Source organism: Heptranchias perlo, chromosome 36 (assembly GCF_035084215.1).
Source record: "Heptranchias perlo isolate sHepPer1 chromosome 36, sHepPer1.hap1, whole genome shotgun sequence".
NCBI lineage: Eukaryota > Metazoa > Chordata > Chondrichthyes > Hexanchiformes > Hexanchidae > Heptranchias > Heptranchias perlo.
Window position 1 is genome coordinate 7,386,530 of NC_090360.1, and position 25,250 is coordinate 7,411,779.

The 25,250-nt window shown below is 45.1% G+C and overlaps 2 protein-coding genes across 2 annotated transcripts in view; one reads left to right on the plus strand and one right to left on the minus strand.

Annotated features, from left to right (window-relative positions):
• Positions 1–4,621, plus strand: part of zswim8 (zinc finger, SWIM-type containing 8) — a 139,417-nt gene extending 134,796 nt beyond the window's left edge. The window contains exons 25-26 of the mRNA XM_067972471.1: positions 1,586–1,764; positions 3,417–4,621. Coding sequence (XP_067828572.1) covers positions 1,586–1,764; positions 3,417–3,623 — 386 coding nt within the window. The 3' untranslated portion in view covers positions 3,624–4,621. The remainder of the gene's footprint in view (positions 1–1,585; positions 1,765–3,416) is intronic.
• Positions 4,622–5,104: 483 nt separating this feature from the next.
• Positions 5,105–25,250, minus strand: part of ndst2a (N-deacetylase/N-sulfotransferase (heparan glucosaminyl) 2a) — an 84,419-nt gene continuing 64,273 nt past the window's right edge. The window contains exons 6-13 of the mRNA XM_067972472.1: positions 19,405–19,587; positions 16,233–16,329; positions 14,560–14,683; positions 13,516–13,690; positions 12,423–12,593; positions 10,817–10,926; positions 8,385–8,487; positions 5,105–6,050 (exon numbers count right to left, since the gene is read on the minus strand). Coding sequence (XP_067828573.1) covers positions 5,925–6,050; positions 8,385–8,487; positions 10,817–10,926; positions 12,423–12,593; positions 13,516–13,690; positions 14,560–14,683; positions 16,233–16,329; positions 19,405–19,587 — 1,089 coding nt within the window. The 3' untranslated portion in view covers positions 5,105–5,924. The remainder of the gene's footprint in view (positions 6,051–8,384; positions 8,488–10,816; positions 10,927–12,422; positions 12,594–13,515; positions 13,691–14,559; positions 14,684–16,232; positions 16,330–19,404; positions 19,588–25,250) is intronic.

Below are 25,250 nucleotides of genomic sequence, written 5' to 3' on the forward strand. Positions count from 1 at the left end.
TTATGACTGAAGCGAGGATGCAACCAACGGAGTCAAACTGACACTTAAAAGTGTGTGTCAAATGTGTAAATATTACCCATGGATCCAGACTAGTATATCCAGTGCCAGCACAAAAGATAACGGGATTGTATTTTTTTGCTCGGTAAAATAGACTTTTAAAAGAAAAACTAGCATAATTTTGTGTTGTCTAAGTGATTTTGCGTGGCATAAATGCACTTATTGACGGCCCTGATGTTCTGTGTTTTTTTTTAATTCCCACACTCTGTTCATATATTCAACATCTAGAAGGATTTGTTGAGACTGTGATGGTTATTATGGAGATCTGTTATGTAAGGTTCCGAATTATTCTCCTCACTGTCTTCAACCTCACCCTCTACACAAACACCCGTTGCCCACATATTAGGTTTTTCCACCTTGGAGGTCTGTATCACTGGGTAAATTCCACTAATTTCTTCATCTTTCTTTCCGCGTACCCTCTGCTTGCCTCGACCCCCTTACCCCTCTTTTTCACCCTCAGGCATCTTCTGTAGATTCATGCCGTGATGTTAGGTTGGTACCATTCACTCCTAATTTCCCCCGCACTTGAGTTTGCCGCTTGGCATTGTAGAGAGGGGTTGAGCGAAGGCTACTGATTTCTCCATAGGGTGGGAAAAGGGGAGTGTCTCCTATACTGAGCTTACCTCACACACCTCAACAACTGCAAAGGAGAAATTTGCAAGGCTTTGGGGGAAAGAGTAGGGGAGCGGGACTAATCGGATAGCTCTTTCAAAGAGCCGGCATAGACACGATGGGCTGAATGGCCGCCTTCGGTGCTGTATGATTCTAACTGGTTATAGAATGACGTGGCTGCGAGGTTTGAAATTTTCACGCTCAGGAAGAAGCACAGTGGAAAATAAAATCCTCCGTAACAAAGTAGTTTGAAAAGCAATTGTGAGTAGACGGTTCCAACTGCGCTTTCTACAAGGCAGACCCGCGACACGAAGCGTCAGGATAATAGGAGAATTTTCACAGTAATTACCTGATAAATTCATTTTGCAGATGGGCCATTGTCTTGTAGGTTCCATTGTATTCAGCAAAAAAGACTATGTTTAAAAAAAAATGTTTGAAATGTTTTCTTTTGATATATCCCTTAACCTAGTTTTGCACATATCCCCGACCGTTTGTATATTGGAAAGTTGCTGAGGCAGTAAAATGCTGCAGGACATTACTGGGATAGCATAGCTGCTGGCTGTGATGTTGACTTTTGTGTGCTCGTTTCTGCCAGTTACCTAGAGGTACATAGAATGTACAGCACAGAAACAGGCCATTCGGCTCAACAGGTCCATACTCCACACGAGCCTCCTCCCACCCCTCTTCATCTAACCCTATCAGCATATCCTTCTATTCCTTTCTCCCTCATGTGTTTATCTAGCTTCCCCTTAAATGCATCCATGTTAATCGCCTCAACTACTCCTTGTGGTAGCAAGTTCCACATTCTCACCACTCTCTGGGTAAAGAAGTTTCTCCTGAATGTCCTATTGGATTTATTAGTGACTATCTTATATTTATGGCCCCAGTTGAGATGTTTTTTGCCTCGTGTTACCAGGTGTGAACTATGTCTATCAGTTCTGCATGGGTGCAGCCAAAGGAGTCCTGAGTCCATTTGTACTGCAGGAGATAATCATGGAGGCTCTGCAACGCCTTAATCCTGCTCATGTACATGCTCACCTTCGAACCCCAGCCTTCCATCAACTTGTTCAGCGATGCCAGCAAGCGTACATGCAGGTAACATTAAAACTAACCAAATGGGTAACATTTCATGAATAAAAATATAATTTACTAGTCGACCTGCTGTGATTTTGCACGAGGAGTCGAGACCAAGTGTAGTCTTCAGCTGAAGTGGGGTTAAGAGTGCGAGAGTTTTTTGAACCAGGGCATGCAGTCACCATTTTAAAGTCCTCGTTTTTATATGATACTTGGATTTTTCTATTATAGCGAGTTGGAAAGCAGAGAGGTAGATTTGGCTGGAGCATCGGGAGTTTCTCTGTAGTTCAGGCAGAGAAGCGAAGCTGAGATTCTGTTGTGCCACCAATGCCAGGAGGGTGTAATTACAGCAGGACCAGTTTACATAGGCTGTTCCCATTATAAATGTGGACATAAGTCATTTATAATGGGAAAAAGTTGACACACAACGTGACAACAGAAGGTTTAGTAGATGATAAGCATGCACAGATGTGAGCTTTAAAAACATATCATTGCTCGTTGAGTCAGAGGTGTGTTCTTTAACAAAGGGGTGTTACTAACAAAGTGCAATTGGGGAAAATGTTACGAGTAATCGTGAACTTGGGTTCACGTGTGTGTTAACAAATGTGGACTTGCAAAAATTGGGAGATTTTTAAATAACGTAATCATCTACAAGCAGCAGCTGAGCAGAAATTGGAAGTTCTGTCTGTTCTCCGTAGTTTCTGTACTTGTGTGTGCCATCTGTAAAACTAGTCTGCAACTGTGTTCACTGCACTCACCTAACCCTGAAAAAGGGATGAAACCCGAGCGAGCGCTCCAGGACAGTCGTAAAGGCTCTGGAATCCCAAGCTGTATGAATGGAATTTGACTTACTCTGTCTCTGGAACCAGTGGCCCTGATTATGGTAATAGCAGCCCCTTGGTTTATTGCACACAAGGACACTGGTTTCCAGTGCTTATGGAAAATGAGCAAAATTGCAGAGTGCATTGATAAAAATGTTAGAAACTCATATAATGAAAAAGAAATCCAACTTATCCATTCAGTGTTCCTGTTGATCAGGTGATGTAGGGTCGATTATATGATACTGTTTTACTTGGTTTTTTTTTGCCAGTAGATGCCCTCAGACATTGTTAACTATACAGGTGATGAAGTTTGTTCAAGACATTGTTCATACTATATGTATTTTTAGAAACAGAGATCAGTCTGTTCTTAATTCAAATTTTGGGATAATTCATATTTTTAGTGCAAAAAATTACTTGGAATTATCAGGAGCAGAATTAAAATAAACAGAGGTCACCAATTTAAAATAATTGGCAAAAGCATCAGTGGGGGTGGGGGGGGGATGAGGAGAATTTGTTTTTTACGCAGCGAGTTATAATGACCTGGAATGCACTGCCTGAAAGGGTGGTGGAAGCAGATTCAATAATAACTTTCAATATATTTGGGGGGGATAAAATTGCAGGGCTATGGTGAAACAGCAGGGGGAGTGGGACTAATTGGATAGCTGTGCCAAAAAGCTAGCACAGGCACGATGGGCCGAATGGCCTCCTTCTTGCGAAGTGTACACTGCTTTCAGACTTTCCAGAAAGTCATTCACTGGCTGGTATTTTTTTTTATACAGAAGGTATTGGTTGTATTTTTTGTGTTGAGTATGGATTTAAAAAAAAATCTCTGCCTGTCGCATCTCTTCGCAGTGCATCCAGTACAGATTGTACCACATTGCACCAGCGGATTACGATGACTTCGTAAACATCATCCGCAGCGCACGGAGCGCGTTCTGCTTAACGCCAGTCGGGATGATGCAGTTCAACGAGATACTTCAGAATTTAAAACGAGCGAAGGGTCAAACTAAGGACTTGTGGCAAAGAATCTCATTGGAAATGGCTACCTTTTCTCCTTGATGTCTGTTGGTTTGTGCAGATTTAGGTTTAATTTTTTTTTTCTCTTTTATTCCCCCCCCCCGGCCCACCCTTTTAAACCACTGATCTTGTACTCTTTACTGCTACATTCCTCTTTAAACTAAGGTTTTAAATGTCAGGAAACCAATAGGTTCAATTTTGTTGGTGTTGTGAATTATGACCTGACATCAGATGCCAGATTTCACAAGCACCTATTCTTCCCCCTCTCCAACCCCTCCAAAAAAAAAACTTTTCTATGAGGTAGTTATTATTCATGTACATGTCTTTAATTGTGTGTTTATATAAAAAAAAGTGTGCTGCCAGATACAGTATGACTGGGTAAACTGGCCTGATTTAGAGCTGGACTGTGACGGACAAACAACTCCACACAGACACTTGTCCAGCTGTTCTGTCTCCTGCCTCTGGAACAGTGAGAATACCACATCGGCCCTGTATAGATTGTGGTTTTTATTTATCTGGGTTTCTTTTTTTGCCTTTGTTTCTCCAATATTAATGTTTTTTCATACATAAAGGGTTTTCAATTGTTTAAAAAAAAATTATATATTCAGATTCCAGTGACACCAAGTGCTGGGATAGTTAAAGCTTTGACACATTTTTCAGTGTTACAGATCAGCTCGTGCAAAATATAGGTTGCTGCACCGAGCACCATGTGTTCCTGTCTTCCTCGTAATCTGTTAATATTTTTAAAATCTGTTCTTTTTATGTGCAGTCCCCATCTTTTTTTTTCTGTAAAGGCTACACAGGTAGTATTCAATGCTGTCTGTGGTAGGAAACTTGCATGGATGTTTTGTTGACGACAAAAAAAAACTTTATTATTCAACCATTCTGTGCTGTGTTGAATACATACACAATTATTTTTGATTAAAGTACACAACAAAACTGCAGTACCCTGCTGATAAAGGCCCTATATTAAATGCTTGGCTTTGGAATGGAGATGCTTAGATTGAATTTACTGGAGATCAAGGAAGTTAATTATCTTGCCATTGATTTTTTGCTTTTTTTTTTTGGTTTTACTTCACAGTTGAGTGAGGAAGTCCAGGCACATGTCTGATTATGTTAGGCTGGAGAGTTTCATATAGAATTAGTTTGCCCAGCCAATATATAAGAGAGAGCGTTTAAGGCCTTGCAAAGTACTACATCACAATCAACCACAAAATTTACACCAAAACAACTCAATCCACTGGATGTTGCATCTCAGAAAATATGTTCAGCCTCTTGAGAGTAAAATTCTCCAATAACATCATTCAATGTGAATGACACAATAGGTGAGTCGTACTGTGAGATGAAAAGATAAGGGGGGGGGGCTCTCTACACTTTCTTCTGCACAAGACGAACGAAAGCAAACAAGGAAGCCAAAATCCTCACCTTAGCCCATTTAAAAAAAAAACTGTGTGGTTGCCTCTTACAATGTAGTAACTTTTACAGTACACTGGTAGAGATGTGACACTTTACACTAACACTGATTCTTGTTTTTAAAAACTAAAGTTGTACAATTTTTAAATGCCATCTTCCAATGACTTACAGGAACTATTTGAAGTGGGGCATTACAATTTTGAGGTAACTATGTGAGGAATGGGCACTGTTGCAACAGGAATGCCCATTTCTCTGGATTGCAGCTGCAGCTGAAAATTATTGCCTCAAAAGGAAATATGTACACAGTTAATTAATTTGTATGCACATGATTAGTACCTGGGTTACAGCATTGTCGTTAACATACTGTGCAGGGTATAAGCTAATCCCGACAATGTCAATGTTTAGTGGACAAGACGCTATCATTGTAAAAGCAGCTGATGTAACGATCATTCCACAGTTTGACGTTTGAGGATACACTTCAACACTACACTGGTTGGTTAGGGGTTCGTGGGAGTTTCCAGTAGCACTGGGACAAGTCCTAAGTTTTCATATACTGCATAAACCACCACTTGCCGAGGGCGAGGCCTTCCTTTCCAGAGTGAACCTGGTTCGTGCAAAGTATTTCCAACCGCGAAAGGAAGAGGGCGATGTAGTGTAAGGCCTAACAGCAGGTTCGCCAAACACAAAAGGAGCTTTTAGTCAAAACGTCAGCCTTTTGCGAACGGGCGCTTCCGTTCAAAACGGGTGGCCTTTTTTTTTTTGTGTGCCGGAATCAAAACGCGCAATCGAACCCCACTGCCTCCTTGTTCTGCTGCTCGCGTCAGATGAGCTGGAGTTTATAAATGGAAGAGATCAGTGGGCTGGCAAGCAGTGTCCAAAGTGGCTTTGTCTTCCAGAGTGATGGCATCAGCTGACTGCACCGGCCACCATTCAGCTCCAACTGGTGTGTTGTAGTTCCTCTCTTAGCCAGCTGGGCAACGACTGTCCCAATTTGTTTAACTGCTTTGATAGCTCAATGTTGTGGTCCCTGTAGTAATCGGTCAGAAATATCCGGGACTGGGGAATTAAAAAAAAAATGTTAGTTTGAGGGCCCCCCCCTGCCCACATTCGCTGTGGTAAATGTAGCTCAATGTGCGGTTTAAACACAAAACAGGATTAAATTAACACTAGTTAAATGGTCTGGAGATTACCAAGCCCGATCCATTCATTCAGCAGGCTAACATACAGCACTATAGAGATACACAGCAGCTTTCAGTGACACCACAATTCCCAGTCAGAATAGAGACTACACTGCTGTAAGCTAGCCAACAATCGAAAAGCTTAATAAGTAACTAGGTTCCAGAAATTAGTAAAATGCACATTTTCTTGGACCATATGGTCCATCTTTAGCAGGCAATGCCAAAGGAGGAGCAGATTTTCAGCCTTAACCAGCTCCCATTCTTGAGTTAGTAAGATCACTCTTTGTTGTGATAGAAAGGAGATTTCCTTCTCACAAAATGCACCATGCCTGTCTTTTCTGTGCTACTTCACCTGAATTCACCACTCTCCTCCCCCTTTGCTTACCTGCACACTCAACTATTTTAAATGCTCTCCCATCTTCTCCTCTCCATCTCATCCAAAACTCTGCTGCCCATCTCCTAACTCACACCAAGTCCCATTCTCCCAGTGCTCGCTGACTACATTGACTCCCACTCCACAAATGACACCGCTCCCCATCTCCTCCTCCAGTCCGACAACCCTCCAAGAATGCTGCGTTCCTCCAATTCTGGCCTCTTGCACAGAGTCACCCCCCACCCTTGGTGGCCGTGCCTTCAGCTGCCTCGGCCCTCAGCCCTGAAATTCTCTCCCTAAAACCAGTCCGCGTCTTCTCCTTTAAGACCCTCCTTAAAACCCACCTCTTTGATGAAATCTCTCCTCCTTTAGCTCAGTATCAATTTTGTCTGATTACACTCCTGCGAAGTGCTTCGAGACATTTTACTACAATAAAACCCCTATATAAATGCAATTTGTTGTTTGTGAATAGAGAATATTTTATATTTAGAATTGATGCACTTTTAAATAGAGTGCCACTTACAATAAGCCAAGTAGTGAGGCATGGCAGCACAATAAATCCATAATGACATTGCAGTTACACCAATTGATGTGCTTTGCAAGTTTATCTGTGTTCATGTGCGCTGAAAAGAACCTGTGTTCTGCTCCCCCCCCACGTATGTGTCCACTCTTCCAGTGAGCAGGGTGAACAGTCACACTGTATCTGCCCTTGTCAGTGCCAACATAGGGGGGCACTAGTCAGCAAATGGGAGCTGGAACCCCCCAGGCTGGAAGTTCCCTCCTCCCTAGCTGAACGGACAACTCCAATGTCAACTGGGGAACTGAGCCTGAAACTGCCTTGATGTGCATGGCCGAGTTTCACACCAGGCAATGGACTGGGGGAAAGCTTAAGAATTTTCATTCCACACAACAAGCTGGGGAGGGTGGATATGAACTAGAGACAGATCAGCATAAGCTTTATAAAATACACATATCACTCAGTGTGAACAAGTTATTTTCTGTCATTAATTTGATATTTTGGACCATACTTTGCTGCAAAAGAAATAACTGAAAGTAAATTGTTCTACACAGAATTACATCGACAGTCATAAGCGAGAAGGAAGTGAACCCAATTATCCCATTCCCGTAGCTGGACAAACTCTTAAAGATGATTAAAAAGCAGAACCACATTGCCTGATTTTTTTCATCTTTAAGGAGTTATACCGCATTAGAAAATTTTAACACACAAACTGGAGTTTGATTTATACAAGTTCTTTCCTTTAGCTGCCTGACTGAACACCTCTCACAGTTTAAAACCACCAATTTGCATTCACTTAGCACTTTTAACATGGTAAAACATTGCAAGGCGCCTCATTGAGGTGGAAACAGGCACTGAGCAGGAGGGTTGGAGACTGACTGGTCAATGAGCAGGCAAGGATGGGGCCGAAGGAAGACTGTTCCAGAGGGTGGGGCCAAGATGGTTGAGGGTTCTGCCGCTGACGGTGGAGCGGAAGGAGAGATGCCTGCAAAGGAGACGGGCCTGCTACTTGCAGCTGGAGGTGCGGAGAGATTTGTGAACATGGACCAGCAGGGCCAATGCTCTTATGGTGACCGAAGTAATTAAAAAGAGTTTGATTCAAAGGGATTTGGGGAGTTTTACTGATGTTCTAGGAATCCCATTCTACGATTCCATCTGTTTTTCTCACAGCAACCAAAAACCAGTGGCCTCGGACATAATCAGCACAAACACCAGCACATAAAAGATGATTTGGTGATGGATGTGAACAAGCAGCCACACCGAGCAAGATTTTAAAGCTATACACAGTCACCAAGCAAGACTTTAAAGTTATACACACTCACCGATGAATCCATCTCTGGATATTTTCTTCCTTTACTTTTGCCCAAACACTTTGATTTGCCACCTTCTACCATCTGGCACCAGAAATTCTTGTTGTCGTCATACCTGAAATGAACGGGGCATGGTTCGGAGATGGGTTTAAAACTACTGTACAGCTTTGCAGAGTGAAACGCTTTTAAGCACCTGACAATGCGATCTTACTTGATGGCTGCAGGTTTTGCTTTTGAAAGCAACATAGCTTTCACAAGATAGATGCGAATATGGAAAGCCATTCAGCCCTTTCCATCCAAGAAAACATCTGCAGTGCCCCTCCATCACAGCATCCAGATGTTTCTTCAAAGCCTCTAGGGTTTTTGCTCCACCACCCTGCCTGGAAGTCGATGTCATGTATCGATCACTCTTTGTGTGAAGGTGAACTTACCTTTCGCCAACTTAAACATTTCACCTCTTGCCCTACTGTCACAGAATTAAGATAATTGGCAAAAGAACCAGAGGGGAGTCGAGGAGACATTTTTTTTAACACACCAAGTTATTATGATCTGGAATGCACTGCCTTGAAGCAGATTCAATAGTATCTTTCAAAAGGGAATTGGATAAATACTTGAAAAGGAAAAATTTGCAGGGATATGAGAAAAGAGCAAGGGAGTAGGACTAGCAGGGAAGTGGCTCTTTCAAAGAGCTGGCACAGGCATGATGGGCCAAATGGCCTCCTGTGTTGTAAGATTCTATGATTCTAAGTGTGCACTGTTTTCAGAGATTCCAGAAAGTCATTAACTGGCTGGATCAATAATCAATAAAGCTGATCACATCAAGATCACACACCAGTATCACCTAACAGGAAGAAAATCCCACAATGGAATAATAGCACCGGATGAATTTCACTGGCCTTCCTCGGAGTACAGTCCAATATTAACAAGTGTCTCCATTATGTCTCAGTCTGATGGTAGCAGTGTTTACATTGTACTGGAAGTGTACCTATTAAGCTCAGTCTGCATGCAGTCCAATGGTAGCAGTGTTTACAATGGACTAGAGGTGTCTCCATTAGACTCAAGAATGTGTGGTCCAATGGTTGCAGTGTTTACAGTGACTCGAGGTGTCTCCATTACATTCAGTTTGTGTGTAGTTCGCAGTCCAATGGTAGCAGTGTTTACAGTGGACTAGAAGTGTCTCTATTAAGCTCAGTGTGTGTGCGGTCCAGTGTTTGTGTTGTACTGCAGTGATTACAACAGGTTCAGGAGGGGGCACCAATCCAACATCCTACTGCTGCGGGCCTTAAGACTTTTGAAATCTAATCCTGGAGGTATTGAGCTAGACCACCATGAAGACTTGGAGTTACCAGATAACTTCCTTTGATGTTCAGAGAATTGCAAAGGGAGACTCCGGTGTCAGCCCAGAACTGTTTTTTTGCTGCCACATCATAGCAGGAACTGTTTTTTGTTGTATGAGGAATTATACAGTTAAATTAACATCAGCAGAAACTCCATATTATATAAAATGAACAAACCCACATTATGTTATAAAAATCATCTTTTTTTAAAGTGGTGATACTCATTCTTGGTTTTCCTGCAATCCAGTTTGAGTCCCGTTATATTAGATATATATATTCTTTTCCAAGACATTCACTTCACGCATCACAAGAGAGGGTGTTCCTCATCTAAACCTTTGGCTCATTTGATCTCATCATGCCAGAATGCCAAACCTGCTGTCTTCCCACTGCAGCTTTAATATTCACCCAAACAGGCAGACAGGACCTTGGTTTTAACATCTTAACCAAAGCACAGCATCTCTGACAATGCAGCACTCCCTCAGTACTACACTAGGATGTCAGCTTGATCATGTGGACAAGTCCTGCTGTGGAGCTTGAGCCCTCAACCTTCTAAAAAAGAAAGACTTGCATTTTTACAGCAACTTTCATAACCTCAGGATGTCCTAAAGTGCTTTACAGCCAATGAAGTACTTTTGAAAAGTAGTCACTGTTATAATGCAGGAAACATAGCAGCCAATTTGCACACAGCAAGATCCCACAAACAGAATTGAGGTAATGACCAGTTAATCTGTTTTAGTGATGTTGGTTGAGGGATAAATATTGGCCCAGGACACCAGGAAGAACTCCCCTGTTCTTCCTCAAATAGTGCCATCATTTATGTCCACCTGAGAGGGCAGATAGGGCCTCAGTTTTAACGTCTCATCCAAAAGATGACATCTCTGACAGTGCAGCACTCCCTTCGTACCGCACTGGGAGTGTCCGCCTAGACTTTGTGCTCCAGTCTCCGGAGTGGGACTTGAACCTGTGACCTCTGACTCTGAGGCAAAAGACTACCCACTGAGCCAAGCAAACATGATTTTGAAATGCATCACAGGACACACAGAAGAAAAAGGTAAGCTGTGAGTTACTCTTCCAACAGATGAATGGGGAGTTGAAGGAAATACCTACATCAGTGCCTGGGTGTAGTTGAAGTGAGGAGTTACACCAAGGAATTTCTGCACATTGTCCATGACAGCCACAGGGTTGTTGCGCAACTGTAAACCGTTAACAACAAGAAGCTGCAGGGAAAGAAGAAGTCTTTTAAATGTCAGCCTGAAGGAGGATCCATGTACATATATAGAATTACACAGAATTTACAGCACAGAAACAGGCCATTCGGCCCAACTGCTCTATGCCGGTGTTTATGCTCCACACGAGCCTCCTCCCACCTTATTTCTAACGCTATCAGCATATCCTTCCATTCCTTCCTCCCCAGCTTCCCCTTAAATGCATTTATGCTATTCACCTCAACCACACCGTGTAGTAGCAAGTTCTACATTCTAACCAGTCTCTGGGTTAGGAAATTTCTCCTGCGTTCCTTATTGTATTTATTAGCGACTATCTTATATTTGTGTCCTCTAGTTCCACACGTGGAAACGTCTACCCTATCGAAGCCCTTCATAATTTTAAAGGCCTCTATGACGCCACCCTTCAGCCTTCTCTATCCGAGAGAAAAGAGCCCCAGTCTGTTCAGTATTTCTTGATAGTTGGAAGCCCTCTCTTTCCTAGGGAAAAGTTAGAAAAATGAGTTGTACAGTACAACTAATGGTGTGTGCAGGCCGAGGGGGCTGGGAGTGGGGGGAGAGGGTAGGGAAACATTCGGAGACCACAAATTTGAGTGTTGAAAGCGTTCGCTCTTAAAACAAGTGTCCCTGGCTTGATCTGGAAAACCTCAGAAGGAAACAGGAAGCACTGCTTTCCGTTGTACCGAGAACAGTTGAGAATAAAAAAAAGTGTCCAAGCGTTTTGATTTTGTGTGCCGCGGAGCCTCTTAGAAAAAGTTTAAATCAACGCTCCCATTGCTCGAGCTGTGGACCCCTAGCGAATCTTCATTTTGTGATTTTAGGATTTATTCATCACTTAGCAAGACTCACACCAGCAGAGAGCAGTTGGAGGCCCTCAGCTAACAGCAAATTCAGCAATCCCACATTTTGAGAGGGTGGCCTCGCTCGATGGGAATGTGGGTTGTAGAATCAATGTCCTGGGGTATTGTAATCCTATCTCTGTCCCACTGGATCATTGAATTTACCTTCATTTTTGTTTGTTGCCATCACTGCTTTTGTTTCGGGGCCGAACGGCCTCAATCCGTGCCGTCAATTTTTCTAAATTTCTACGTTTCCACTATTTAAAGAGGTAGGAAAGAGAAGGCTCAGAGTGCTCTTTGCACCTCTTACTTTTGGAAACGCGCCAAAAGAGCTTCTCAAATGTTTGCGCGAGTATCACATTATTTATACCGGCTCCTGCGACAGTGCAGCGCTGCCTCGTTACTGAACCAGAGTGTCAGCCGAGGGATAAATAGTAGCCGGGACACTGGGGAGAACTCCTTTGCTCTTCTTTGAAATAGTGCCATGGGATCGTTTACATCTACCCGAGAGGGCAGACGGGGCCTCGGTTTAACGTCTCATCCGAAAGACGGCACCTCCGACTCCCTCAGGACTGCACTGGAGCGTCAGAGAGAGTGCTACCCACTGAGCCCCGGCTAACACCTAGGGATGAAAATGGAACCGATTCGTACCTGAGTAGGTTGATAGTGTGTTAACCACCTTTCAATATGGGTGGCATACCAGCCGGGAAACAAGCAACGATTCTGCAGAAGGCGAACGTCCCTTGGGGCATCTGGTCCTGCTGTAATCACCTGGTAGAAGGTGTAGTTCAGGGCAGCAGAGTCATGGTGAACACGCTGGTGCTGTGAAAAAAACCAACACGTCAACATTCTGCGAGAAACGTGCTTTTACCGAGGATGAATTACTGATGAATTTCTGTTAGGCAAGGGTCACGGAACCAAGGCGGGTGGATGGAGTTAAGATACGGATCAGCCGTGATCTAACTGAATGGTGGAACGGGCTTGAGGGGCTGAATGGCCTCCTCCTGTTCGTATTAGAGAAAGCCGTTTTGAATCATCACAGAGATTCCTGTTTCGTCATCAAAAGGAAAGGTCAGGGCCTTGGGCGACCCCCCCTATTTAACACATGGTACACAGCTCCTGTTTACTTTTTAACATAACGCTGCCTGCCGCAGTAGTCCAGATCAGGACATCTCGCTGTTTGCTGCTGGCTGAAATCTAGTGCTCCTGCGTGTGTCCTAAGTTCAGTTTTTACTTGAGCGCAGCACAGTCGTTAGAAAGGGAGAAACTCTTCTGTCTGATTGCTGATACCAACTAAATCATAAAAGGATACAGCACAGAAGGAGGCCGTTCGGCCCATCGTGCCTGTGCTGGCTCTTTGAAAGAGCCATCCCATTAGTCCCGCTCCCCCGTTCTGTCCCCATAGCCCTGTAATTTTTTTCCCTTCAAGTATTTATCCAATTCCCGTTTGAAAGTTACTATTGGATCTGCTTCCACCGTCCTTTCAGGCAGCGCATTCCAGATCATCACAACTCGCTGCGGTAACAAAAATTTCTCATCTCCCCTCTGGCTCTTTTGCCAATTACCTTAAATCTGTGTCCTCTGGTTACCGACCCTTCTGCCACTGGAGACAGTTTCTCCTTATTTACTCTATCAAAACCCTTCACGATTTTGAACATCTCTATCAAATCTTCCCTTAACCTTCTCTGCTCTAAAAGATAACAACCCCCTCTGCAAAAAGCGCGGCGGAGAAAGTGCCACGAACCTGGTACCAGGAGTACGCTCGTTCTGCCGGGTTGATCAGAATGGTAATTATTTTCGCTCGAGGGAGAAGTGCTGCCGCCCTCTTAGGGACCACCTCGGATTCAAAATAATTCGCGCTTTTCTCAAACATAAAGTCTGTGCTCGCATTTGACGGGATTGGAAAGAACTCCATGTACCTGAAAAACAAGAGCCAATTATAGAGAACTGAGTGATGGGAGAGCCCCCTCCTCACCGCTGCGTGGAAATGAGGTCCTGCTCTGCCCAGGAAACTGGCTGCTTTAGCACCAGTGGTTTCTCTTAAATGCAGCAGCCTTTAGAATAATTACAACAACAAACAACTCGCATTTGTATAGCGCCTTTAATGTGGTAAAAGGTCCAAAGGCGTTTCACAGGCTTCATCGATCAAAATTTGACACTGGGCCACGTGAGGAGATATTAGGACAGGTGACCAAAAGCTCGGTCAAAGAGGTAGGTTTTAAGGAGCGTCTTAAAGGAGGAGAGAGAGGTGTAGAGAGGTTTAGGGAGGGAATTCCAGAGCTTAGGGCCGAGGCAGCTGAAGGCACGGCCGCCAATGGTGGAGCGATGGAAATCGGGGATGCGCAAGAGAATTGGAGGAGCGCAGAGATCTCGGAGCGTCCCAATATTTGAAGGGGTTCCTCTGGAGTGGTCCAATATTTGCAGGGGGTTCCTCGGGAGTGGTCCAATATTTGCAGGGGGTTCCTCGGGAGTGTTCCAATATTTGCATGGGGTTCCTCTGGAGTGGTCCAATATTTGCAGGGGGTTCCTCGGGAGTGGTCCAATATTTGCAGGGGGTTCCTCGGGAGTGGTCCAATATTTGCAGGGGGTTCCTCACACAGAGAAGTCCGGAAACCGCTGGATTAAATGAACTACTGTTTTTGACCGAGAGCCATTCACTATGCGTTAGTGCTCCTAGTCACACCATCCCGAGACAACACTTTCTAGAACGATACACTGCCTCTGAATCATTCGAGTTTATAAAACTGACCAGAGCTGAGAATAGATGCTAAAATTAACGGGGTCTTACCAGTCTATTCCTTTGTGATAATTGACTCCATTGAAGAACTGAATCTCCTCATAGGTGACTGAGCTGGGGAAGTTACTTGTGACTCCAGGATGCAAGGACAGGAAAAAGTGCAAAGCTGTGGTACCTGTGAGACAGGACAGTGACATTCATTAGAGCGCCATTTTTAAACATCCATTTTTTCCCATCTACACCGAGCTTTAAAATAGAAAGCAATATTTTCCCCAATTCTCTGTAGAAACAATAAGACGAAAAGACACGCCATTAAATAGCACCTTATCGCATCTCTTAGAAATGTCTCAAAGCATTTCACACAATGAATTAGTTTGAAGTGTAGTGACTGTTAGTCCACAATGAAACACGGCAGACAGCCAGTTCCCCAAACCACGGTGAGATTAGTGATCAGTTAACCTATTTTTTTGTTATTATTGTCTGAGGACAGAATATTGTCCAGGACACTAGGACTCTCCTGCTCTTCTTCAAATAGTGCCATGGTATCTTCAGTATCTACATGAGTAGGCAGATCCGACCTAGGGTTAAATATTTCATCTGAAAGACGGCACCTCCGATAACGCAGCGTGAGCCTGTCTCAGCTCCATCTCATAGTGCCACTGAGCCTCTCTGTCTCAGGGCCAGACTGAGCCCTGCACTCTCGGCTCTGTCTCGGGGCCAGTCTGAGCCCTGCACTCTCAGCTCTGTCTCAGGGCCAGACTGAGCCCTGCCCTCTCAGCTCCGTCTCGGGGCCAGTCTGAGCCCCGCACTCTCAGCTCCGTCTCGGGGCCAGTCTGAGCCCCGCACTCTCAGCTCCGTCTCGGGGCCAGTCCGAGCCCTGCACTCTCAGCTCCGTCTCGGGGCCAGTCTGAGCCCCGCACTCTCAGCTCCGTCTCGGGGCCAGTCCGAGCCCCGCACTCTCAGCTCCGTCTCGGGGCCAGTCCGAGCCCCGCACTCTCAGCTCCGTCTCGGGGCCAGTCCGAGCCCTGCACTCTCAGCTCCGTCTCAGGGCCAGTCCGAGCCCTGCACTCTCAGCTCTGTCTCAGGGCCAGTCCGAGCCCTGCCCTCTCAGCTCCGTCTCGGGGCCAGTCCGAGCCCCGCACTCTCAGCTCCGTCTCGGGGCCAGTCCGAGCCCCGCACTCTCAGCTCCGTCTCGGGCCAGTCTGAGCCCCGCACTCTCAGCTCCGTCTCGGGGCCAGTCTGAGCCCCGCACTCTCAGCTCCGTCTCAGGGCCAGTCTGAGCCCCGCACTCTCAGCTCCGTCTCAGGGCCAGTCTGAGCCCCGCACTCTCAGCTCCGTCTCGGGGCCAGTCTGAGCCCCGCACTCTCAGCTCAGTCTCGGGGCCAGTCTGAGCCCCGCACTCTCAGCTCCGTCTCGGGGCCAGTCTGAGCCCCGCACTCTCAGCTCCGTCTCGGGGCCAGTCTGAGCCCCGCACTCTCAGCTCCGTCTCGGGGCCAGTCTGAGCCCCGCACTCTCAGCTCCGTCTCGGGGCCAGTCTGAGCTCTGCTCTTTAAGTAGAAGCAAGAACGATAATGGTGATGAAAGTACGATTCTCCCTCCAGTTGAAATACTTGTTCCCACGCAGAGATTTCCTGCCTCCTTAATACGTCAACACTAAAATACTGCAATTATACCAGTAAACAGTCAAATTCTTAAACTGAATGAAATTGAAGAATAAAAGTTACCAGTTTTCTGTGGGCCAATAATTAGGAACTTGGGAAGCCTGTCGCAAGTTTTCTCTTTAGACCAAATGTCCTTGTGTCGTTTGTCATCACATGGGTTCTGAAAAAGAACATTAACCAACAGGAAATTATAATCTAATAAAACAAAGGATAACATGGATGCACAACTACCCCGCTGCGCACGCACACACACACACACACACACACACAGACCCCCTCAAACTGACGCGCACACACACACCCAAATAGGAGGTGATGCTGAATCTATTCAAGAAATTGTTTAGGCTGCAACTGGAACATTATTGTAGTTTTTGGGCACTCCATTAAAGGACGGATATTAGAATCATGGACTGGGTACAATGTGGATTCACTAGGATGATACCAGGAATGAGGAGGTATATTAACGAGGAGAGAATTGAAAACCCAGTGCTGTATTCAGTGGGGCAGGGAGCATTAAAGAGGATCAAATACAAAGGTCCAAGAGAGCAAAGAGTGAAAGGTTATTTCCACTGCTCGGTGAATCAAGGGAAGGCAAATTTAGGATCAGCAAAGGGATCATAAAGGAGGCTGAAAGAAATTTTTAACGCAAAGGTTTTTAGAATATAGACTATATTATCAGAAGTGACTGCTGAAGCCAAGTCAATCATGTCATTTATGAGGGAATGAGATAAGCACGCAGAGAAGAGCGTTTTAGGGCACAGGGAGATTGGATTCGAGTGGATTGCACTGATGAGGAGATAGAATCAGCAGAGGCACGATGGACTCCTTCTGACCTGAAATATCTACGGACTCATCTCAAATCAGACTGACATTTACAGCTGGGATGGCAGGTTTGTTTTTAAAAAATAAATGTTGAAAACGTATAAATTTGCTGAGTACAGCCTTTGTCCCAGGTCAGGTCAGGTCACCTGGGCAAATGGGGCAACGACCTTTGCTGACATGGCCGTTGAGTGGGGACTGTCCACTTACTTGCTGGACCCAACGGAACCCTCCACAATAACAGACATCTTCACAAGGGTTCAAAGACTATTCTTTAGCTTCCCTTTCCTTCCCACCCAAAAAGTATCTTGTACAGTTAAAAAAAAGATACAATTCATTTCCTTCCCTTCCACCCCATAATATTTCTTGATCTTCAAATATAAACGGCCCCTCGTAAGGGAAATGGTTTCTCCAACAGCAGGTTTGATAGTTTTGAGCAATGCTCTTGAAAAGCCAATAACAGACACTTGATATCCTAAATACCTGGTTGGTCTCTGAGGTAAAACCATTAGATTTATTTTCTGGAAAGATTTTGCTCCATTGATTTTAGATAATAACAAACAGCAATAGCAATGCAAAGATCTAATGGTTTTACCTGAGAGATAAACCAGGTATCTGGACTATCGAGCGTCCCTTGAGTATAGGAGATTGAGGGGGTGACCTGATCGATGTCTTTAAAACGTTAAAAGGATTCGATAGTTCAGATACAGAGGATCTCTTTCCTCTGGTGGGGGAATCCAGAACAAGGGGACATAACCTTAAACTTAGAGCAAGGCCATTTAGGAGGGAAATCATGAAGCACTTTTTCCCACACACAGGGTGTCAGAAATCTGGAATTCTCTTCCCCCAAAAGCCTGCGGAACAATTGGAGCTTTCAGGACTGAGATCGATAGATTTTTGTTATGTAAGAGTATCGAGGGATATGGAGTTGAGGTGGAACAGGCTCGAGGGGCTGAATGGCCTACTCCTGTTCCTATGTTCCTAAAATGGGGGAAGAAACAAGTCAGTAGGGAAACAAACCGCTTCTAAAATGAGCAATCTGAATTATAACCCAAATACAAAAAAAAGGAGTCAATTGAACACAAAAACATACATTTGACTTTTTTTCTTAGAAACTTATAACCCTTCGACGCACTGGAGTCTGTTTCCCCATCAGAATGTTTTTCTTGAACAGACTGCGCAACGAAACAGCAGCTGGATTCACTGCAGTGCTTTAAGAGATGAGGGGTGAGGTGTAAAGGTTATGAAAGGTGGGATTCCAGGGCCTTCACTGGATCCATAAGGTCATCAATTTCCCACCGTCTGTCTCTGGTCAGATTTATGTATTTGTTGACTTATTGGCAAGGTTATTTCTGTCGCTGTACACTAATAACAAAAAGTTTGTTGTTGTTGTTACAAAGTTAACTCTGATTTCCTTTCCGTAGCTGGCACTGGCTTTCAGTAGTTAGGATAGAGGTCTCTGTGAGTGAGGCTTTTATTTTATTAAAGTTGTTCTTGGGGTGAAAAGGCCGCATTTATTGCCCATCCCTAACTGTGGTAGTGATTGGTTTTACAGCAGAGTGCCTTGCAATGCCATTTCAGAGGACATTAAGAGTCAAGCAGGCATTGTGGGACTGGAGTCACGGGCCGACCAGACTGGCCAGAGGTAGCGGCTTCTCTTCCTTGAAAGGTTAAACGGCCAGATTTACTGAATTTAACTTCACAACTTGGTGGGATTTGAACCTACGAACTCTTGAGTTATTAACCCAGTACCAGAATCACTACACTGCCATAGTTCCATTAAACCCCTACGAGCATTCAAATATCTCTAGGGGGTCCTCCACAGAAAACTATTGGTACAGACTACATCGTCACAATTCCTTAACAAAGGGACCAATCTACAAAAATACTGCTTATGTATTATAGCCTGTTGAGTTGCCACTTTCTGATGTTGCTGTGGAATATCAATATTACATTACATAGAATCTACAGCACAGAAACAGGCCATTCGGCCCAACTGGTCCATGCCGGCATTTATGCTGCACACGAGCCTCCTCCCACCCCTCCTCATCCAGCTCTGTCGTGCATCTACACATCCAGCTGCAGTATTTTGTTTCTTTTTTAAAAAGCTTTTGCAGCATTACTACTAATTAACGTTAGTCAACCTTTAAAGGATTGAAAATCACTGAGTACCAAGGGCAATCAGGCAGGATTTTCTAGTAATGGAAATGATTTCTGAATTCCATGAATTCCTGCTTCAGAGTACCTTGAGTATATAACAGCTCACGCGAGTTAGCAGCATTCCTGAGACAAACACAATACTGAAAATATACAGAAATGTAATAGCTTTGCAGGTGTAATGAAACAATAATTGCCAGACGACAGTCACCACCAGTGCAGCAAGGAGCTGAGAGCACAAGGGCGGTGTGTTTCTTACCTGCCACAAGGGGTCCTTCTCCTCTGGGAAAAGCTCGAAGTATTTGGCGGCCAGTTTTACTGGGGGCAGTGTCTGCAGCTTCAGATTGGTCCAGCACTGGACAAACTTCACCAGGCTCTCAAACGTGTACAGGCCCAGCCGGTCGTTGCCGTAGTTTGACAGGTGGGTCATGAAGATGCTGATCTGCAAGTCAAATGGACGTGAGCCGTGACCCTCCAGCGCTTCAAGGTGCCTGCACTGACGCATAAATTAGCTTCCATCCATAATGGGTTTCGAAGGCGTTTACTGAGCAAATGTGATTTACCTGCCTGCAGAACGTGTACAAATATTCTACCCGGGTCTTTTCCAGCAATGCTTGCACTAATATTTATTGTAAACCATGGGCTGTATTCTTCATGGGTAAGAACGTATTTTGCAAACTATTCAACCACGTGGGGCATCGCAGCAGCAACAAATAATCCCCACATAGAATAGCAACCAGGAGCAGGAACTCCCGCTAATGTGTTCCTTTTTCCACATCCAGAATCACCCCTATTGTTGCTCCCTCTGAGATCAGTTAATCCAACACAGACTGGGTATTAAAAAATAACTTGCATTTATATAGCGCCTCTAACAAAGTAAAACGTCCCAAGGCGCTTCACAGGTGCATTATCAAACAAAATCTGACACCGAACCACATAAAAAGATTTTAAGACAAGTGGCCAGAAGTTTGGTCAAAGAGGTAGGTTTTAAGGAGCGTCTTAAAGGTGGAGAGAGGGGTGGAGAGGTTTAGGGAGGGAATTCCAGAGCTTAGGGTCTAGACAGCTGAAGACACGGCCGCCAATGGTGGAGTGATGAAAAATCGGGGATGTGCAAGAGGCCAGAATTGGAGGAACGCAGAGAGCTTGGAGGGTTGTAGGGCTGGAGGAGGTTACAGAGATAGGGAGGGGCGAGGCCATAGAGGGATTTGAAAACAAGGATGAGAATTTTAAAATCGAGGCGTTGCCGGACTGGGAGCCAATGTAGGTCAGCGAGCACAGGGGGTGATGGGAGAATGGTGGGGGCCTGCAGCGATCCCATACTGTACAGCTTAGCACTGCTCTATCAACTGCACTTACTAACTGAGCCACAAGGGGAGCCATAAGCTGCATATTTCGTGGTTTACGACTGAGTTACTCAGAGTGGAATAAAACATATTCAAATAAATTGAATAACCGGCTATGGAGCTTTTTAAAATCTGAATGTTTGTGTAATTACTGAAAGAGTTTAAACCTGTTTCCACAGCCCCAGAAAGCAGTAACAGTCTCCCGACTAGGATCAATCAGAGAATTACATAGAATTTACAGCACAGAAACAGGCCATTCGGCCCAACTGGTCTATGCCGGTGTTTATGCTCCACACGAGCCTCCTCCCACCCTATCAGCATATCCTTCTATTCCTTTCTCCCTCATGTGTTTATCCAGCTTCCCCTTAAATGCACCTACGATGTCGTCATCTTTTTGTAATAGAGAACAGCAAAGTTAGAAATTTAATCACAGTGAGGTTAACTATTCTCACTGTCCAATTTTCAGCCCCCCCTCCCCTAAACCTCTCCACCTCCCTCTCCTCACTTAAGACCTTCCTTAAAGCTGCCTCTTTGACCCAATGTTTGATCACATCTCCCGATATCTCCTCTGTGAAGAAATGCCTTGGGATGTTTCTCGACATTAAAAGCACGATACAAATGCAAGTTGTTTTTGATGTTGAGGGCGGCAGCACTGCTTTAGAATGAAAATACTCATTTTATTTTGCAGTCTACTATTAAGTCTAATTAAGGGATAATTCAACTTTCTAGCATTAAATTCCCACTTTGCTTGTGTTATTTACACCGCTTAATGTTTGAAGTGCAAAACGCTGCTTCAAATGATCGGGCGTAGACTGTATATTTGAGGATGTTATGGACAAATTGAAGATTTTGCAGAGTAATGAGATCCACCCATTTCCCCATCCACCTGCTTTTATCACAGATCTTGACAGTAATCTACACAAGTGTACAGAACCATTCCCAAGACGTGTAATTGCTGTATTACGTACGAGGCCTGCTGTTCTCCTGTAACAAGAAGCAAAAATAAATTCCATCCTCTCACTGCAGCTCAAACCACATGGGCACAGCAGGATTTCAGGCTCAACCGCGTCATTTAGTGACAGGAGTCTGCCCTCCTTTGCCCTCTCTGTCACCGACTTTGCTCCCACTAAGACGAACACCAAAAATAGAACAAAACTAACCCCGCCAGCCTAACCTGGACACATGATATCACAGACTGGAATGCAGTCGAGGATGCAACACATCTTGGAACTCAAAGGTACCAATAAACTCCACAACCCTGTGCTGCCTTGCGATATGGTCCAGCGTTATCCAGTATATAACAATTCTCATCCTTGTTTCCAAATCCCTCCATGGCCTCGCCCCTCCCTACCTCTGTAACCTCCTCCAGCCTGACAACCCTTCGAGAATTCTGCGCTCCTCCAATTCTGGCCTTTTGCGCATCCCTCATTTCCTTCGCCCCCACCGTAGGCAGTCGTGCTTTCAGCCACCTAGCTCTGGAATTCCCTCCCTCTCCTTCTTTAAGACGCTCCTTAAAACCTACCTCTTTCCTAATATCTCCTTATGTGGCTCGGTGTCGAATTTTGTTTGATAATCGCTCCTGTGAAGCGCCTTGGGACGTTTACTATGTTACAGGCGCTATATAAATGCAAGTTGCTGTTGTTGTACATACAGTTTCCATTATTAAGTGCAGGACAAAAACTAGTCAAACTATAGTAACTGGCACGTGTTTGCACTTTTACTGGCTCGATGTTACTCTCCACAGTAAGAACCCTCATATCTACGTCAGGAGATTGTGGATTTAAGTGCCACTTTGTAATCTAGGCTGACATTTGAGATCAGTTCTGAAGGGGTGCTGCATTGTTGGGAGAGACATTAAATTGAGGTCCCATCTGTCTGTTCAGAGAGCAGGGTGTTTCTGCCCAATATTACCCCACTCTCAACATCGACCACCAAGGACAGACTCACTGGTCATCTCATGTCTGCCTGTGGGATTTTGCTGTGCCCAAAATGACTGCTGCATTTGACTAGATAACAACAGTCGATACACTACAAAGTCATTTGTTACGAAGCATTTGGGGTGTTTCTGCAAGATGTGATAAGGTGCTATACAAATGCAAACCTTTTCCATTTTTTTTAATGTCAAACTATCGAAAACTGGCCGTGGATAAAACAGTGGTTTTCCACGTGAGGACCCCCTGCAAATATTGACACACTGCCTGGGACCCCCTGCAAATATTGACACACTGCCTGGGACCCCCTGCAAATATTGACACACTGCCTGGGACCCCCTGCAAATATTGACACACTCCCTGGGACCCCCTGCAAATATTGACACACTGCCTGGGACCCCCTGCAAATATTGACACACTGCCTGGGACCCCCTGCAAATATTGACACACTGCCTGGGGCCCCCTGCAAATATTGACACACTCCCCGGGACCCCCTGCAAATATTGACACACTCCCTGGGGACCCCCTGCAAATATTGACACACTCCCCGGGACCCCCTGCAAATATTGACACACTGCCTGGGACCCCCTGCAAATATTGACACACTCCCCGGGACCCCCTGCAAATATTGTCACACTCCCCGGGACCCCCTGCAAATATTGACACACTCCCTGGGGACCCCCTGCAAATACTGACACACTGCCTGGGACCCCCTGCAAATATTGACACACTCCCTGGGGACCCCCTGCAAATATTGACACACTCCCTGGGACCCCCTGCAAATATTGACACACTCCCTGGGACCCCCTGCAAATACTGACACACTCCCTGGGAGCCCCTGCAAATATTGACACACTCCCTGGGACCCCCTGCAAATATTGACACACTCCCTGGGACCCCCTGCAAATATTGACACACTCCCTGGGGACCCCCTGCAAATATTGACACACTCCCTGGGACCCCCTGCAAATATTGACACACTCCCTGGAGACCCCCTGCAAATATTGACACACTGCCTGGGACCCCCTGCAAATATTGACACACTGCCTGGGACCCCCTGCAAATATTGACACACTGCCTGGGACCCCCTGCAAATATTGACACACTGCCTGGGACCCCCTGCAAATATTGACACACTGCCTGGGACCCCCTGCAAATACTGACATGGGGGCAATTTTAACCTAGCTTGCCCATTGGGAAGCTGGCAGGATCAGGCACAACGCTGGTTTTACACACCCTCCTCCCCCCGATTTTACTCTCTGTTGATGTCAGTGGATGATGTGGAGATGCCGGTGATGGACTGGGGTTGACAATTGTAAACAATTTTACAACACCAAGTTATAGTCCAGCAATTTTATTTTAACTTCACAAGCTTTCGGAGGCTTCCTCCTTCCTCAGGTAAATGTTCAGGAGCTCCTCGAAGCCTACGCATTTATACATATAGAACAATACATGGTGTTTACAGAATGCCCCTGCAACTGCCTGTTGCCAAGGCAATCACCGTGTTCAGACAGAGAGGTGTCACCTGCAGAACCCCCGAATACACATTCAACAAAAAAACAAACAGGAAAAAAAACAGAGAGAGGCAGAAACATCCGGAAGGCAGAGAAAGCCAGCAAATGACCCATTATATTAAAAACAGATAACATTTGTTCGCTGGTGGGGTAACGTGTAGCGTGACATGAACCCTAGATCCCGGTTGAGGCCGTCCTCATGGGTGCGGAACTTGGCTATCAATTGCACGGACACCGCGCAACAATCGCCAAACAGGAGGGTTCCCTCCCAGTCGGGGAACACTTCAGCAGTCATGGACATTCATCCACCGACCTTCGGGTAAGCGTACTCCAAGGCGGCATTCGAGACACACGACAACGCAAAATCGTCGAGCAGAAATTGATAGCCAAGTTCCGCACCCATGAGGACGGCCTCAACCGGGATCTTGGGTTCATGTCACGCTACACGTTACCCCACCAGCGAACAAATGTTATCTGTTTTTAATATAATGGGTCATTTGCTGGCTTTCTCTGCCTTCCGGATGTTTCTGCCTCTCTCTGTTTTTTTTCCTGTTTGTTTTTTTGTTGAATGTGTATTCGGGGGTTCTGCAGGTGACACCTCTCTGTCTGAACACGGTGATTGCCTTGGCAACGGGCAGTTGCAGGGGCATTCTGCAAACACCATGTATTGTTCTATATGTATAAATGCGTAGGCTTCGAGGAGCTCCTGAACATTTACCTGAGGAAGGAGGAAGCCTCTGAAAGCTTGTGAATTTAAAATAAAATTGCTGGACTATAACTTGGTGTTGTAAAATTGTTTACAGATGTCAGTGGAGATTAACATTGGGATTCCCGCCTGGTGAGTCAGGTTAAAATTACAGTGTCAGTTACCCAAAGGAAGATGGTGTTATCATTGCAAAAAAAGTTTAGTGCGTCACACGTCACCCACCCCCATACCACTCAGTCCTGCAAAAGGTTAAAGTTGTGAGAGTGCAGAAAAGACAACTGTAATATAAGCAGATGAGTCACAAATGTAACCACGGTCTTTGTTGAGAGTACACAAAGGCTTGAAGAAGGTGTGCCTTTTCTATAATGTGGTCTTGTGGTGTGGGCGTCACTGGTAAGGCAGCATTTCCCTTTCTCTGAAGAATAAAAGTAAACCAGTTGGGCTTTTACAACATTCAGGCACTGGTACCAGCTCAGAAATTAACAGGTTTATTGAATTCAATTTTGTAACTTGCCATGGTGGGATTTGAACACAGAACCTCTTGGTTGATAGTCCTGTACCATAACCACTACACTACCACACTTGTGAAAATATATTTTTAGGTTTTGACT